This window comes from Sciurus vulgaris, assembly GCF_902686455.1.
Source record: "Sciurus vulgaris genome assembly, chromosome: 2".
NCBI lineage: Eukaryota > Metazoa > Chordata > Mammalia > Rodentia > Sciuridae > Sciurus > Sciurus vulgaris.
The window spans coordinates 9797219-9815437 of NC_136462.1; the positions used below are offsets into that span (position 1 = coordinate 9797219).

The 18219-nt window shown below is 34.3% G+C and overlaps 1 protein-coding gene across 4 annotated transcripts in view; it reads right to left on the reverse strand.

The window, feature by feature from the left end:
- VRK1 (VRK serine/threonine kinase 1) overlaps positions 1 to 18219 on the reverse strand; it is a 79878-nt gene that overhangs the window by 17408 nt on the left and 44251 nt on the right. For all 4 annotated transcript variants that reach the window (XM_079126554.1, XM_079126552.1, XM_079126553.1 and 1 more), the window contains exons 4-11: positions 13639 to 13708; positions 12587 to 12674; positions 9185 to 9293; positions 8960 to 9052; positions 6697 to 6829; positions 5868 to 5988; positions 5464 to 5522; positions 1947 to 2125 (exon numbers count right to left, since the gene is read on the reverse strand). In XM_079126554.1, the coding sequence (XP_078982680.1) occupies positions 1947 to 2125; positions 5464 to 5522; positions 5868 to 5988; positions 6697 to 6829; positions 8960 to 9052; positions 9185 to 9293; positions 12587 to 12674; positions 13639 to 13708 (852 nt within the window). The remainder of the gene's footprint in view (positions 1 to 1946; positions 2126 to 5463; positions 5523 to 5867; positions 5989 to 6696; positions 6830 to 8959; positions 9053 to 9184; positions 9294 to 12586; positions 12675 to 13638; positions 13709 to 18219) is intronic.

Here is an 18219-nt window from a genome sequence, read left to right on the forward strand (position 1 = left end):
TACAATTTATTAGAAGAAAATGTTTTGTGGCAAGAGTATTTTTTTTTAAAGGGGGGTTGGGGAGATAGCTCAGCTGGTAGAGTGCTTGCCTCGCAAGCACAAGGCCCTGAGTTCGATTCCCAGTACCACAAAAAAAAAAAAAAAAAAAAAAAAAAAGGTTTAAAAAACTGGTATCATCAGACTGTATTTCACCTTACAAATGAAAAGACAAAAAGTTAACTAGTCACTCACTTCAGTTGCACGGATATCAAGCAGTTTCATGAACTTATCTAAACTGATCTTAACCTCTAGTAATTTCTTTTTGCTACAAAAAATAGCCCTGTGTCAGCAAGGGTATTTAAAAAATAAATAAACAAACTAATGAAGTAGACCTCCTCATAGTTCAATTTGGCATGCATTTTTTTTCTGCCTTCAATGAAGCTTTATACATGCAGGAGATGATCCAACAGGAAATTTCCAGTCTTGTGAACCACTCAAGGACACAAGAGAATTATAAGGTCACAGATGTTGGCTCTGCAGCAGACTGACCTATTCAGGTGTAAAGTCAGCCAATCTGCAGAAAACAAATTTTCTCTAGCATGTAGGCTCAAACCACATAGATTTGCAAAGGAAGGAGAAGTTGCTCTAGACAAGTCTCACTGTAGGAGAGATCTTTACTTCTCAATCAACAACAGTTTAGAAAACAGCACTATAGAGAGAGCTATAAATAGTAAAGCAAAGAAATCTGTCCTAATCAATAAATGCATGCTGCACGTTTAAACCGTGTGCAAACAGTAGTTTACAACTTAAAGAAAAATTCCACTCAAGACTTCCACTTTACCCTCTTCATTTCAATCCAGAATTTGGCTTTCAGCACATTTGTGTACCACAAAAATGGAGTAGATGCAAGTAAGATAAACTTTTGAAAGAAAAAAAAAATACATGTATATGTATATATAGACTCTATAATAAAATTACCAAAAAAGAGACCAGCTATTTGCCAAAGAAAATGAGATTCATGATCCAATTTCAAAATCCCTATTTCCTTTTTAAGTTAAAGGCTTAGGAAAACCTTTTAGTAGGCTGCTTCTGATTTTAAAGTGAGAAATGTGATTTTCAAGCTTTTTTCTAATAGTTTGGGGTCTAAAAGTTCCAAGGAGATCTATTAGGATTTACAGAGTTAACAAAAGTAAAAACAGTCAATAACATGAAAGCATATTTTTCTTCTAAAAGTAGTTTCCTTTTCCTTATGAAAAAAAGTCAATAGATTTTACTAAATAATTTCAGATAATGAAGAAAGGTTATCAATAAATTGTCAAAAACTAACCAACAGTATATTAAGCACAATGCACACCTATAAAAATCTAAATTTTAAAGTGGTATCAAGAGCTCTTTACATGCTTACATAATAATTCTATGATACAGGTTATTATTTGTTCATATTTCCAAAAAGTACTTCCCTTTTATGCAAATATACTCAACATTTCTTTAAAGAGCAAAGCAATATTCAAATGGTAGTAGGCACACCAAACCCATAAAAAAGGAGTTTTCAAATGCCAACTTTCAAATGGTAAACACTTTGCCCATACCTGTAAATAAGAAAAAACTGAGAGATAAGATCAACCCTAAGGGAAGACTTGAGAGAAAATAACACATAAATTATTAACTTAGTGCTCCATCAAAATCCCGCTGCCAGATATCAGTATCTCAAGTTAAAATCATTTTAGGTATTTAATAACTTGCTATTGGACATAAGAAGTATATAAATATTTATTTTTCTACAATCCTCTACATATTGTTATGTTGTCATAAAAAGAGTTTGCCTTTGCATAGTGGTGATAAACATTTAATTGCCAAGCAATCTGTTATTTTCTTCATTGAGCTACTGTTTTACTTTCCTAAAAATCAGTATTCGTTGCAATTATAATCAGAAGAAGCCTGAAGGATAAGTTAATAATAAAATTCACCTTTGTTACTGTTTTGGCTTTCAAACCTCCATTCTCCACAACACTGAGATCCAGCTTGCCATCATCCTTACTTCCTATGGCTTTTAGTCCTTGCAAAAGGATACCTCGTAAATTTTGATAGAGAGGTTTTTCTGTGTAGTCCAGTAATTTCACAGTTTCCATGTATTTAGCAATTTCACCTGAAAGAATAACACAACCATTTCATAACTTCTAATCACAAATATGACATATTTATCTCTTACTGCTAAGAAAATGATTTACAATTATAATAAAATCAGTATGCAAGCATACAACACCTTGTTAAGGTATGAATTTGTTAATCACTTGTCCAATGAAAATGATGCTTTTCAATTCAGGAATTGTCAGGCAAAATAAAAAACATTTTGAGATACAATGTAAAAACACATTTTTAATTGAAAGAAATAATGAAAGAGAACATAGACTTAAAATTTAAATATGCATAAAATAACTGTAGTTTTACAGCTATAAAAAAACACAAAAGAACCTAGAATAAAGATTCTGGAACTAAAATGTCTTTAAGTACAATGACTATCACAGCCAATATTTTTTGGCCATGGAAACCAATGTTACTATAAAAGAGAGCAACATTCTTTATGTTAGTAAGAAATAAAACACACCAAAAGCAACTGAAGAAAGAAACAAGAAGCAAGGGCCAGTTTTTCCATAAAACAGAAAAATGAGAAGCTTATTTTTCTGCACCCTGTGACAGAACCTCACCATAAGAACAAATCCTGTGACATCAGCACTGTTCAACATCCAAATTCCTCCCCGGGTTAATGCCACAAACACAGTCCTTTCCCCTGACCTGCAGACCCATATATCCACTGCCTCACCTGCTGGCTCCTGGACATGTAATTGTCCCCTCAAATCCCAATAAATTCAAATTAAGACTCCTAACCTAACCCTAAAACCTGCTCCCTGCAGTTTTCCCTGTTATTGAGAATTCCATCCTGGTTGAGGCCAAAACCTGTTTTCCTTGAATCTCCTCTTCTTCCCACTCCACATCAACTCATCGTGGCATTCTGTCAGTGGTACACAGACACATTCACTAATCCCAATACGAGAACGTCCACATGTGCCAGGTACTCTGCTAGATACTTGGGACCCAGAAAGAAAAAAAATCTCAAACTTCCACTTTTTTAATCTGATAAAACAGCTAAAACAAACATCACTGGGTCTAGCAAAATACTGAAAACTTTCCCTGAGAGAGAAAAATGGAAAAGATGTCTAATTTTACCACTTCTATTTAGCATAACTGAATAATCATACATGCTTTTAGCCAATACAGTAAAGGTGAGAAAAGAAATAGAAGGCATAATGAGCAAAATGAAAAATGTAATAGTCTTTAGTCACAAACAATATGATAGATAGTACATGCAAAACAACTCCTACAGAATCTTTAAAAACTATTAGAATTGGCATATTTAACAAAGTCACAGATACAAGATAAATATATAAAAAGGCTATTTGTACATCTATAAAAAAAGCAATTGGAAAATAAAATTGTTAAAACATACCACTTAAAATAACATCCAAAAGTATCGAATGCCTAACATGAATACAATAAAAGATGAACAATATTTTTGGTAGAAAAAAATTAAAAACACAATCGAGAGAACTGTAGGAACAAATTTAGTGGATATATTCCCCATATTAGTCAATTGGAAGACTCAATACTACAAAGATGTCATTGTTTCCCGAATTAGTCTAGAGTCAATTCAATCCCAAAGCTCCAGCAAGCTTAGTGCATGGTGTACATACATGTAGAATTGACAAGGTGATTCTAAAATTTATTAACTAGAAATGCAAAGTGCCAAGAATAGCAAAGTCAAGTTAAAAAAAAAAAAAAAAAAGTGCAAGAAAACTTAACAGATATCACCAGATACCAAGATTTAAGATAAGGCTACAGTAATTGAGACAGTGTAGCTCATGAACAGAGCAGGGGTGGGGGAGGAACAACCAACTGGAAGAGAAAGATTTCAGAAATAGATCTATACCAAAGTGGCACCAGAAGGAAAGAGTGGTCTTTTCAAAAAAGACTGCTCGGTCAACTCGATACCAACATCAGAGTGGAGAAAAAACTTGATCCCTTATATAATACACAAAAGTCAACTACAGGTAGACGACACACCTTTATGTATGATTGGCAATCTGTAACTGTTGAAAGAAACGATCCAATAGTGGAATAGATAAATAATGGTATACAAATAATGGTATATAAACACAGAAAGGAAAATGAACAAGCTACTCTTAAACATGCAACAATGAGGATAAATTTCACAAATGAAGCACCGAGTGAAAGAAAAAGGATATTAACATAACTAGATGATCATTTCATGAGGGCAGGGACTTTTTATCTATTTCACTCATTGTATGACTCCATTTTTATAAATCTCAGAAACAAATCTTTGGTGTTAGAAGTAAAGCCAGTGGGGAGAGGTAACTGGCAGGAGGCACAAAGGGTAATTCTGGGAAAGCCATATTGTACTTGAATGTGGGTGGTAGGTGGCAATGTTAAATAGCACAAATAAATAGGATAGATATTTCCCTGAAGAGGAGGACAACTGAGCAAAGGCCTGAAAAGACTTATATATATATATATATATATATATATATATAGTGAGAGAGCGAGAGCAAGCAAGGGGTGGGGGGTAACCTGCTCGTACAAGCCAGCACACACTTGACCCTCCTCTACTGCTACTTCCCTTACTTGGATTGTTACCATAGCCTCAGAACCTGTCCCCTGCAGCGTGTCACAACAGAAGCCAGCCATTTCCCTTAAAGATGAGACAGTCAACAAAACTATTCTACTCCAAACCTTACACTCTTGCTCAAAGTAAAAGCCAATGCCCTTATAACAACCTAAAAGGACACATTTCTTAAATCCACTAAGTACTAGGTCCCTTCTGTCTAGAACTCTACTTCCCAGCCTTCCACAGAACTCACTCCCTCACCCCTCTGACAACTGCTGACATGTCCCCAGTTCAGTAAGGCTGTTCCTGACCGCTTTAAGCAAAATTTCAACCCTCCTTCCCACTTTATTCCCTCACATCTCTATATCCCAGGCCTATTCCCTGTCTTCTTGTTGCTCCCCAGTACTGACATTTGATATGGTAAAATGCACTCATTTGTTTACTATGTATCACTCCCAACTAGAAAGTGAGCTTCACAGGGGCAGGGTTTTTGTTATATTTTACTCAATGATGCATATCCCAGTGCCTAGAACAGTCCCTACCACACCACAAAGCCTCAATGAATACTAGCTGAAGGAGTGAGTGAAATTTGTTTCTTTTCCTCAAAGCACTGAATAATTCAATGGAGCGCAAATACTCACTTGCAGCTCACCTCCGAAAAGGGAAGTGCTTTTGGAGGAGAGCAGGCTGAATACAACGACCAAACTTAAAACACCTAGATGCTTCCAAAAGAAGGCAGTTTACTGACACCACACCTTCTCTCCAGAAGAACCCCTATGAACATTTAAGAAGTCTTTTCCTACCTGGCTTGTTTTTCTCAGGAAAACATTTCTCCATCAAACCTGAAATATTTTCTCTGTATCTGTTAAAAATTAAAGAATGAGTCATTGTTTGAAGCTTGATGTCACAGAATACCGTTAATAGTAACTAGCACATTAAGCAGCATTGTATCACATCCTAAGTACTCTCGCAGGCATTCTTCTAAAATAAACTGCAGTCCAAGAAACCTTCCTGTTCAATAAGCACTTTCTTACTTCCAGATTGGTATCATTTAAAACTACAATTCCTATTGAGAAATTCTGATCAAAAACATTTGCTCTATCATGTTCCCACCAAAAAAACAAAAAACAAAAAAAACAAAAAAAAAACAAAAACAAAAACAAAAAAAAAAACAACAACAAAAAAACCACCTCAATTTGTTCTTTACCTAATTTTGGAATCCCTAACATAGTTAGGATCTTTCAAATTATCCTCCCAGGGAAGATGGCCACTAAGCCACTGGATCATGCAATAACCAAGTATTTCCAAATCACCACGTCTTGATGGGGCTACAAATACAAAAGAAGATAATTAAGCATAATAAAATAATTTCTAAAATATGACTTTGAATATGTTTGTGTGTGTATATATATATATGTATGTGTGTATATGTATTATGCAATAAAGTAAAACAAGTATTATTGATAAACCCTAGGATTTCAAACTAAGTCTACTAGTGTAGGAAATACATTATAAAACCATGACACATTTACTATTGTCTTTGGAAAACCTGAAAATACTAAAAATGTTATAACATTATTATAATAAGAAGTTCAAAGAACTAGTGTTTGAGATCCTCCAGTGTTAGAAGAAATGACTGCAGAAGAAATAAGCTTTTAAATAGGTGACAAAATAAAAGCTACCCATTCTAATGTTGTAGCTGAATAAGAAACTTTCGGGGGGGGGGGGAACAGCATTTCAATTAAAGCTATATAAAACCAAAATGAAATCCTCACTGCAATAGAATGAACCGCCTTGCCACAATATTCTCGGTCATCTTGGAAGGATAGGACAATGAGGGGGAAGAAAACACACAAGGGTTTTATTATATAATTGTAGGAGTCTAACCTCTGCCCTCTTTTCCTTTTAAGATTAGCGAGTCATGGCCGCTCCATTTTGACTCTTTAATTCTTATTTCCCTGTTTATTTATTTATGCATAATTAAAGCTCATGTAGGAATTCTGTTAAAAATTCTCATTCAAGTGCCAAGGACATACCCACGCCATTGTGTGCATCAATGCTGGTGAACTCAATAGTGCCATCGTGACATCTTTTGGGGTCCTCTTTGTATTCTTTGTGAACACCTTCTGGGCAGTACCGATAAGCAAGGCCATAATCTACCAAGTAAACCTATAAATTTCCAAGTACCAAGACATATTAAAGCCCAAATCATTATAACTCTACAACTTTGCAGCATAGAAATAAAATACTTTATTTAAGGGTGGATTTACCTACAAGAACAAACCTTACAGCACCACAAACAGGTTAGAACCAAAAGGTACACAATAGCAAATATTCAATTCTGAAGTCTTTCAAAAAAACCTTTTTTACTTACTATTTGCAGTTCTGGGTATCAAACCCAGGGCTTTGTGCATGCAAGGCAAATACTCTGCCACTGAGCTACACCCCCAGTACAAGACTTTTTTTTTTTTTTTTTAATAAAAATGTTAAATGATATGTCGCCATAGTCTAGATTATTGCTTAACTTTGGATACTTTTTAAAGTATGTGCTAAACTGGCAACCAATCTTGTCTCCTCAATTTGACCAACTCTTACAAAACTTTATCTTATAGAAGCTAAAACAAAATTGGGCAAAGTCAATCATTGATACATGTGGCAATACAACTAACACTTCCTACAAAGAAAAATACACAGAGCATAAGACTGCTAACAGAGCTGACAGATACAAGTTGTCTCCTACTCCTATTATTTCATGTATAAAATAATCAAATATAAATTTACTTCATAAAAATATTTCAAGGATCATTATAATGATTGTAAGAACTTTTAGATGAGGCCCTTATCTACCCTTAAATACTATATATTACAGTCAAGTCTTCATAATTTAAGCTAAATCTGAATACTATATACACACATATTGGGAGGCAGATATGTAGATCTAAGTAGCACACAAGACTACACATTTGGCTTTCTTCTATTCTACAGTCACATATTACATCTCTAATTCTGGGTAACTATTATAAATGTATGCATGCAGGCACAACAGGAAACTGAAGTAAAAACACAAAGATGGATCTAATACTGGAAAAGTAATCCCACCCAAAGCATATGCCTGAAAGATAACAGAGCTGCAAAGTATTTCCATATAAACAAAAGCAGCATGCTTTAGCCAAGTGCATACTAATGTAAGTTGCATTTTTATTATATTATACAAGTCCACACTACTTCAATTAAGGGGACTCTTACTGCTCAGGTTCTTAGCTGTGTTTTGTTTTTAAGAGAAAAGCATCTTAAGTGAGATGGCTAGAAAGAGCTGGATTAATCCGTGATTGCTTTTAAGATTAGCGAGTCATACTATAGCAACTTTCTTCTGTTACAACCATATAGATCCCTTATGCCACTACCAATGACGTGGGAGTGGAGGGAAGCAAACATACAAGATAATGGAAAAAAGAAGAGCCACATGAAAAGCAAAACGAACCAAGAGGGAATTAAAGCTAGATTTGAAAGAAAAAAGAATGACATAAAATACTAACAAATGATCACAACAATCCAAGTACCCAACACATTTAGAATGTTTAAATCTTCCTTTTTTATATAAAATCAAGAAGTAAGAGCACATATTAAGTACAGTGGCCCAACTACGAGTGTCAACTAAACCTCACTTTTATCAAAATTATGGAAGCTACAAGAAAACTATAGATTTCTCTACTCCAACTAAACTGATCCCCCAAAAAAGGTGTAATAACATTAGCTTTTCTTCTTTCCTTAAACAGTAAAATATCACAAAGAGAATGTAATAAACTAAAAAATGCACATTTGAATTCCAAACACTAAGGGTATACAAATTTAGACAGCTCAGATATTTCTGTAAACCAATTGATTTGAATAATCAACATGTTAAAGACCAAATTTTCCAAGTAACAGAACACTTATATTTGATGGATTTCTTGAACAAAGGAAATAAAAAAAGTGACAAAGCAGACAGGCAAACATAATTCATTGGTGTACTATATAATTTTAAGCTTCCACCCCCAAACAGCTATTTGAAATTCATTTTGTATCACAAGTACTTCTTCTGAATATTATTTAGGGCAAAATAGCCAACTTGATCAAGTGCCAACAAATTGCATCAAAAATGTAGAATGTTAACTAGATAAAAGTGTCAAGAAGAAATATTATTATTACCTTTTCTACTTCAAAAAGTAAAACTTCTGCATGGGTTCAGGAGTTCAAAGCAACCATATTTGTTTTCAAATAATACATTTTAAATAGCAGAAACTAAAGTTCCAAAGCTACCTGGTCAGGATTCTTGTAGCTCAGAAGAAGATTTGAAGCCTTAATGTCTCCATGTACATACTCATGCTCGTGAATATATTCCAGAATATCCAGCTAAGAAAACAGCACACAAAATAAATTAATGCAGTACCTAACATAACCAGCAGAGGACCAAACTTCAACACACACTAGCCTTTGCTGTATTAAAAAAATTTTTTTAAAAACAGAAGAACGTAGCTCACATACAATTCTTAAGCTTAGCTGCAAGACCGTTTTCCGAGAAAATCTTTTGGCATTTGCTTCATATATTTTCTGAAGGTCACTCCCAAAGCGGTCCATTATCATAAACCTGTAACTGAAGTCAAACAAGAAACACCAATGAGAAAATATACAACTCAGGAAAACCTTACTTTGCAAAGTAATTTTTCCAAGGAAATGTTTGGTAAGATGGTATTCTAAAAATGAAACCAAGAAATATGTACAAATATTTGAAATATTTCTCCAAACCAGAAATCTCAAGAAGTCAGAGTGCTTTCCTATCTTGCCTTTTACCTGCTCTCTCTTCTTGGTCTCAGCTAGTTATGAAAGACAATATTCAATTTAAGATAATGCCCACAAGGAGAATCTAACAGATTCATCTTTGCTATCTTTACAGCAAAAATAAAGCAAAATAATTAGAGCACTTATTTTCATAGTTAATATTAATTTATGTTCCCAGATATTAGCTTCCTTCCTTTGAATATGTTTCTCTATTTTTAAGGAGCATAAATAATCTGTATCATGATCTTCAAGAGATGCTACAACAGAAAAATAAAATTGTTTAAATGGTTTAAATGGATGATATATTAAAAACTCAGTGGCTGAGATTTAGGCAAGAAGAAACATCCAGGAAAATGTGAAGATTTTCAGTTTTGCAAGAAATCAGTCATATCACCTTGGCCAAGCAGCATTACTTCCTTGGGCCACAATTTCTATGGCGGTAAAATGAAGTACTGAAGGCTCACCCGTTCTAAGGTCTGTTGTAGCTTTCAAAATTTAAGATTCAGTATGTACTGAAAAAAATTACTGCTTTGCACTAACACTGTTCAGCTTTTGCTCCTATCTTCAACAGCTCTCCAAATTCTGATTTGTCTAGTTAAATCATTCAGAAGAAGAAAAAAAAAAAAATCAATAAAAACCAAGACCACACTCAAAAAGTATCCAGATATCTTCCAAAAGGATAGAATCACAAATCATCCTCCTCCCCACAACCAGCGCATGCTGGATGCCTGGACTAGGGCAGCACTACTTTGAGCACTTTGGCCTGGCCCCATCCATGAGGCGGGTACTCTGATCATCCCATTTGTTCTCTAGCAGTTGACCATTGTAACCACAGTATGAAATAAACAGCACTAGAAAACAAAAATCCACTTAAATGCTGTACACTTCTATATTAAAAATACAACATGAGTTTAAAAGGGAAGAAAGAGCTATCTAATATTAAAAGACAATACACTAAATTTTTTTTAAAAAAATCAGGATTCTATCCATTTTTGAACTGGAAAAGAATCAGAGATCTTCTTGTCTATATATCTTTTAATAAACAAAATAACATATGGAGTCAAGTCAAATGTCCAAAGTCATACAATCAGTGGCAACAGGTATTCATTCCTGCAAGATTTACTGGTATCCTGAAATGATAAAGAGGGAGCAGTGAATTTTTTGACTTTCTGGTTTCTTTTGTATAACATGGTTTGAAAAGTTGAGAGATGAGACCAGGACACATGTACATGTTTGCTTTTACAAATAAGGATATGTGTAATTATTATAATAACATATGCGTAACAAAAATACAACCTCTGCTGACAGACTGAATTGCTTGATGCAAATAGGATCTATTAATAAATCATATTAAATAGGTCTTTGTTTTTACACACAGATCACCCTCTCACTACTCCAATCCCTAATCTCATCATTTCTAAATTATAAATATCAACTGAAGCATGATTCTGGAAAGACAGTTCTATCAGAGTAGTAAAATGAAGGTTATTTCTGAACAACTCCTCTAAAGTAAAACCTCTGATGTATATTCTTCTGGGGAGCTGGATATGACAATTCAAGTAATGGGAAAATACAGATCAGTATAAATGGTTTCACAATGATAGCAGCTAACATTTTTACAATCCTAACACTGTTCTAAGTACTGTATATGTATTAATTCAAATGAGCTATAGGGAAAAGTAAGAATTTCTGGCAGGGGTAGTGGTTACTTTTTTTTTTTTTTTTAACTCTTGATAAACCTGCAACAGTTATTTTTAAGAGCTTCAACTTAATTAGTAAATCAATACCTCATACATGATTCTAGCATGAGCCATGTACTCAGTTTATAAAAGAAACAGACTGAGGTAAGGTGTCTCCCACTTGTGAGCAGTGAGCTAACACAGGCAGGAGCGCGTCTGGTTCCAGTCCCCAGACTCTGGCACCTCTGAAGTTCTTTCCCGGGTACCAGCCTTCGACGCACCATCTCTCTTAGGCTCTGATCAGCTCAAGGCAAACTTTTTCCATCAAAACCATACACAACAAAATTTTACACGTGATGTCAGGGATCCCCACACTCCCCAGAGATGGATGGTTGCCAACAACTGCCCCTGCTCTATCTTTACTAACAGCACCAATCTGGTTCGGGCATTCCACCCTCCTCCACATGACCAGGTGATGCCCAAGTCAATCACTGTGACCACTTTGCCCCTTTCAGTGACTAGTGTAAGAGTAAGCACTAATAAAAGTCTGAGAAGAAAATGTAAGAGGAATTCTGCCACAGGATTCCAGGGAAGGTTTCCTTGCTAGGAAAGGGAAACTCAGGAGATGATGGTATCATTTTCTGCCATTAGTCTGTGTCTAGAAGTGAGGCATCCACCCTGAGGCTATACAACGGAGGATTAAAGCCAAGGTGAGGGCAAAAAAGGAAGACAAGATACCTGGGTCCTAGGTAATTAAGATGGCTGAGTCAAAAGTTTTCCTTTCCTTGTAACTAAGAGCATTCTAACCAATATACTCCAGTTCCATTCATTCATTCGAATATTTAAAAGGCACCAATTATGCATCAAAGTCTTACGGGTTTTCTCTGATTCAACTATGCCAACAACATTCTATTCTCTCAATTCCTAAAATATCTTAAGAGTCAAAGTCACACAATTTAGCACTTAACTATTCTTTAAATGTTTCCCACATTTTGTTTTCTCTAGTCAACTAGACTGAAGCCCTCATAAAGAATAACTTTCCATGGGCAGATAATATATCCAACGTGAAATACAAAATGGGATCCTAAGGGCTCTCTTTTACCTAAAGGACATCAGGGTGTGCATCTGTTTGTTTCAAAGGGGGGGAAATGTAGGGCCTTCTGGGCTTTGTTCTTATTGTCAGCTAGGATTCAGTCAGTTGATATTGCTCCATAGAAGTCATCGAATTAGAGAGGCACACCCATTCTAAAGGGCAGCAATCTACTGCTATGTAAAGCAGAAGGTTAGAGATAACAGCTTATTCTTCTTATTCACTGACACACTCTTACCTACTGACGTTATTTGGAGCTCAGTAAATAATTCTTGACTAAACCAACTGGCTAGGAATGCTCAAAAGAGGGAAAAGAAAAACAAACCATGCAGTTTTTACCTTTTTCCATTTTTATCATGTAGGCCAGATCCCCAATACTTAGGAACACCAAGGTACTTCAGTTTATGGGTACGAACCCATTTCTGAACTGTAAGTTAAAACAAATGCTTGTAATTGCAACCCCTATACACAAATAATAATTCTTTTTTTATAAATCACTAAAAAGTAGGATGTACTTGCACAAGATTTAACCTTTATTCATAAAACAGGAGTGAAAACTACAATATAACCACTAAACAAAAAGTATAAAGCATTTTTATTAGTCTACAAAACTGTTATCCTGCCTTCAATATTGCTTTTAAAGTGAAAAACCTGCAAAAAGCCTTTTAAAACAAGCAAAACCACTGTACTTCGGCTGCATTTCAACTCTGGCTATGTTTACTTGCTTCCACAGGACATGTTAAGTTTGGGTTTTCTTCCCTCCGCCATTAGATCCTTTCCTCAACCAGCAAACGCAAATCTAGGAAAGACAGTAGCTTTTCTTTCATCCTAAGGTTTAGATTCTTAGAGGGGAGGTGTTAAGATAGAAGGAAGCAGAGCAGCTGGAAGAAGCTCTGCTCTTGACTCAGACACTCTGTTCTACCTCATCAATTATGCAAACCCCCAGGTTATGTTCTCCAGAATTTAGAAAAAATACTCAAAAAGATTTGGAGATTCTTGAGTCTAACTCACAAAATAAAATTACTGCTAAATTTTTAACAATATCCCCTAAATCATCTTTATTCTACATATGAACAGAAAAATAATGAACCTATTAAGAAATCAGAATCACTACATAAATTTATGATTACACAAATGGTATGCCTTTACACCATGTACAAACAGAGAAACAACATGTGTCCCATTTGTTTACAATAAAAAGTAAAAAAAAAAAAAAAAAAAAAAAAAAGAAATCAGAATCATTTCATACAAATCTCATCTAAATGAAACTTATTTATAAAACAAAAATAACAAAGGGTCATAAGATGTGATGCTCTAGTCTTGGATTATGCAAAACAAAAAAAGGTAATGGTCATTTTTAAACTATTAACATGTGTATTGTTATTTCTTACTTTGCTCTGGTTTAGCAGCTCGCTGGTAGAATTTCAATTCAGTAAAAAGAGGTCCATTGTCACTGGGTTCCTTAAAATATAAGACTTAATTAGTACTAGTACTAGTTAAAATTATTAAGTTATTCAGTGAACTTTTGAAACAGACTATCAATTTCTTTCAAAACAATATAATTCTCATACTTAAATTTATAACTCTTTAAAGATTAAGCTCGACTAGTTAGAAATCTTTTCAATATTCTCAGAATAGTTCATAATTCCTATATTTCTCAAGTTCCATTTTCATAAGCAATAAATTATACAAAATCAGATCTACAGCTCAGTCTTTGCAGAAGTTTAAGGAAAACGTTTAAACTAATTTTCATCTTTATTAAGCTTTCCCTTAAGCAAAGACCAGCAACCATGTTAACTGTATCACCAAGGGGCTACATGATATTTCTGAGATTTAATAAAATTTCAATACCTGATTTAACCAATTAATGGCAAACCCCCATTCCTCTGCTGTTTCTCGTTAAGTTTGTTTCAGTGTGTCAGAACTGATAGAAACAGACCCCACACTTTCTGGATCTCCAGAGCAAGCAAGCACTGCTCACTGAACTGCATCCTTTCCTTTTTGACACTAATTCCCATATTTTCCAAACTAAGGGGCTCTACAAATTACTTCCCACATGATTAATGTCCAAAATAAAATGGGGCTTAATGAAAATTGTCCACCAAACTTTACTGAATTACATTCATTTCATATTTTAAGGGACATCCACAATTACAATTATTTACAAAAAGAGGCATACACTCACAAAAAAGGTATTTTGCACAACAAGAAATAATAGCTGGTAAGGAGTTTTGCCTTGTTAAAGAAATACAGAAGGATGAGAAATGTAATTTTGTGGACTTAAATTGCAAATTTTGCCTCATTAACACTGCAGTATTTACTTAGTGTTTGATAGTTTATATTGGTTATTATCTATCTTATTTAGAATCGGAAAAAGTTTGAAAGCAGAAAATCTTCAAATGAGGAAGCAAACATTTCCAGATTAATTTGAGAGTTGCTCTTCTTTAGGGGATATGGGAAGAAAATTATTTTGGATGGAATAGCTGCATGGCTGAAGATTAAGGTTCAAGAGAGTACGAAGAGGCCTCATAAATGAGGCCCATCACCTTAACTGATAGAAAACTTGTGAAAATATGTACATTTTGGCCATAGGAGTTATGCTCATGTTTTTCTCCCACTCAAGAAACCCTCAACTGACACAGAAGTTCGTTTTGCTCCCTGAGATTTAAATAAAACCACACTTACACATATAGTACACATATAGTTGTCTTATCTCAGATTTTTTGTAATTCAAAAAATAAAAAACCCTTGTTAAAGTACTTATAGGAAGACTGCCAATCCAGATTTAAGCACTACCAGTTATGAATGAGCATTTAGCGGTAAATGGGCAACCTGTGTAACACTTGGATCAGGACCTAAAAATAAGCTTGCCTCTTCTGTCAAGGTAAGTATACTTGCCAGCCCAGCCTTGGAAAAGTGGTTTACACAGGCTTGGCATGCCATCAACAACTCAGAAGCAGGAACCAATCAACACATTCAAGTTCGAGGAACAAATCCCTAAATTGTGTACTCAGCACCTCAAGTTTTTCCATAACCTGTGCCTCCTTTCCTAGCAGTAATGGTAGCTGGAGAGACATTTGTGACATTTCAAGCCAATGACTGAGCAGCAGTCACAGAATCAGTTTAAGAAATGAAGAAAAGGAAATAAAGAGAAGGAATTTTGGTTAACTTTTGGAATTGTTCAATAATATAATTCAGGTTTGTAAGGGGTTTTCCTAAGACAAATCCTGACTTATTACCATCAGTATAAAATTTTGATTTATTCAGTTTCAACCTATATCATATCAACTTTAATTTTCAAGTTTTCCTTCAGGCAATAATTTATTAAACTTATAATAATGAGAATCAACCATATAAATCTGGCCATTATAATGAAAGCCCCACTACAATGAAGGCTCTTTGAGCTCATTTCATACTTTTTCTAATCCAATAAGCTTCCATTATAACAAAATAAAGGAGCTACTTCCTTGGCACTGCATTCTAGCCAAAGCTAGCTATTTCTGTTGGAGAAAATACCTTAACTCATAACTAAAATTTTATTAACATATTTCAAATCTAAAATACTTTGCCAACTCTATAATAGCCAAGATTTAGAAAAGAAATTGGGACTGACATTTTAACTAGAATATCACTAAACGTTTCTTTAAGACTTCTAAGTGTCAAAATGAAGATGACAACAGAAAAAAAAATTAAAATGTGATATATTTCAATGGCACCATCTAAAATGAACTGGCTGCCATTTAAAAATGAAGCTGTATAAAGTTTCTTCTTCTTACCAAAAAATATGACATATGAATTGAAAATTCAGGTCACTTCTCATAACGTCAGCAAGGAAAATCATCAGTCTGCAAACTTCTTTCCAGGGAACTTTCAAATACAGATTTCTATCAATTCTACTGATATAGAACCCTGCTATAACGAACTATCATGATCCAAAACCCTAACTAATCTCCACCTCCAGTTCTGGTACTGGCATGACTGCAAAGGGTGAGTATAACTCAAAAAACTAATTTCTTGTTGTCTTAAGTCTGTTAACTAAAAAACCATATAAGAGAATTTCTTTTTCCTTGCATTATCCAACTTATTATCAATTTGCCATTTCTCTCTGCCCATTTACTTTCCTGAAACAAACCAGAATCTCTGTCATCTAGAAGCGAAGTATACAAGTTTCGATCCTTAGTGATCCAGCATTGCTATCCCACAGCTGTTTCCACAGGTCATGGATTAAGGCCCGAAACACAATAGACTTTCACTGGATATGAGGGAGAATATTTCTAGCATGTGCCTAAACCTCTGTCCATCTTAAATATGTATGTCTTTCACTTCACTCCAATGCCGAATGTAAAAAATCTGTAGGTTAACTACTCAGAACTTTTTTCATGAGCAGATACATTAGCTCAACAATTTCTGACAAGTCTTCTAGATTAAGGCAGAAATCCGCACCAAAAGCACAGAGTACCTTACCCTCAACTTTCCAAGAAAATGATCAAAAACAAGGATAAAAATGTGTGTGCACACTTGACCACATGTAAAATAAGTTAGATGCTCTGTGTGCCAGATTCTGCAATGGCTCTCAACCTTGATGCACAAAATAATCACATGGGAGCTTTACTAAAAATACCAATAACCACACCCTATATTTAAGAGATTCTGATTATACTGGACAATCAGAATTGTGAACTACTGTTTGATATGCTATTACATTAAATCTAACTTCAAAATAAAAATCAATTTGCTTTTATTTCTTAAATGACATTTCTGTAAGAGTTTTCTCAAGACAAAACACATGATCTTTTGTTAAAAAGTGAAAACATTTTGATATATTTTTCTTCTTAAACAGTCATTTTATAAAACAATTTTCATACTATATATATAGTATACACAAATAGTTTCGCATCCTACTTTTTAGTAATTATGAAATGCTCCCAATAAGTAGTCCGTGTTTTCTGAAAACATGACCTTTGGGCTAGGGGTGTGGATCAGTATTCGAACACTTGCCTAGCATGTATGACAGTTCCGGGTTGCATTCCTAGCACTACCCAAAAAGAACAACAAACAGAAAACATGATCTTTAACAATCACTAATATTACAAATGAAGAATTTTCAATAAATATTTTGATTTTAATACTGCAAAGATCTGATTCTATATTGTCTGTATTTAATGATCCATTTCAACTCTGAATATTATAAAGCTATAAGAAGGTCAATTATGAATGGATCTACTTGAAAGGAAAGTTGAAAGTAAATGAACAGAAAGAACAGTAAAAAAAAAGGTGGTGGAAATTAAGGTTAAAAATATTTAAATAAAACAAGCACTTAAGGACTGCATACAGAAAAAGTAAAACAAGACACTTAATAGCAAATAACTTAAAATCTAGTTAGGGATATAAATACATAAAAACCTAAAACAACTAGTATATAAGAAGGGTATCAGGTAAAACTGTGAAGTAAATGTTAATATAATCATTGATACAGGAGATAAGGGAGTTCAGAAAATTCAAGTATCAGGGGAAAAAGAAGCAAATAGCAATTACTAAATTTCCCCTTTAATGGAAAGAAAACATCAATAACATTGCTTCAGTTATTGATTCTTCCAGGATTTCAAACTACAACACTGAAAAAATTATTAAAATATTAAATGCAAAAGAGAAACCAACTGAATATTTATTACGTCCTCATTATGAAGAGAAAGAGTAATAAGGGCCAGTAAACAGAACTAAATGAAAAAACAGGAGATGCAAAGTACTGAAACAGGTTTGATAACAGTCTTATAAAGACATGTAATTTGTTCCCCTTCAGTACAAAAAAAATATCTGTTTTCTACCCATTTTTCCCCGTAATCATATAAACTTAAAAAGAGAATAAAAGTAAAGTTACACTGAATAACAACAAATATTTCTTTTCTGGGGAGCAGAGTACCAGGGACTGAACATAGGGGTGCTTTACCACTGAGCTATATCCCTAGTCCCTT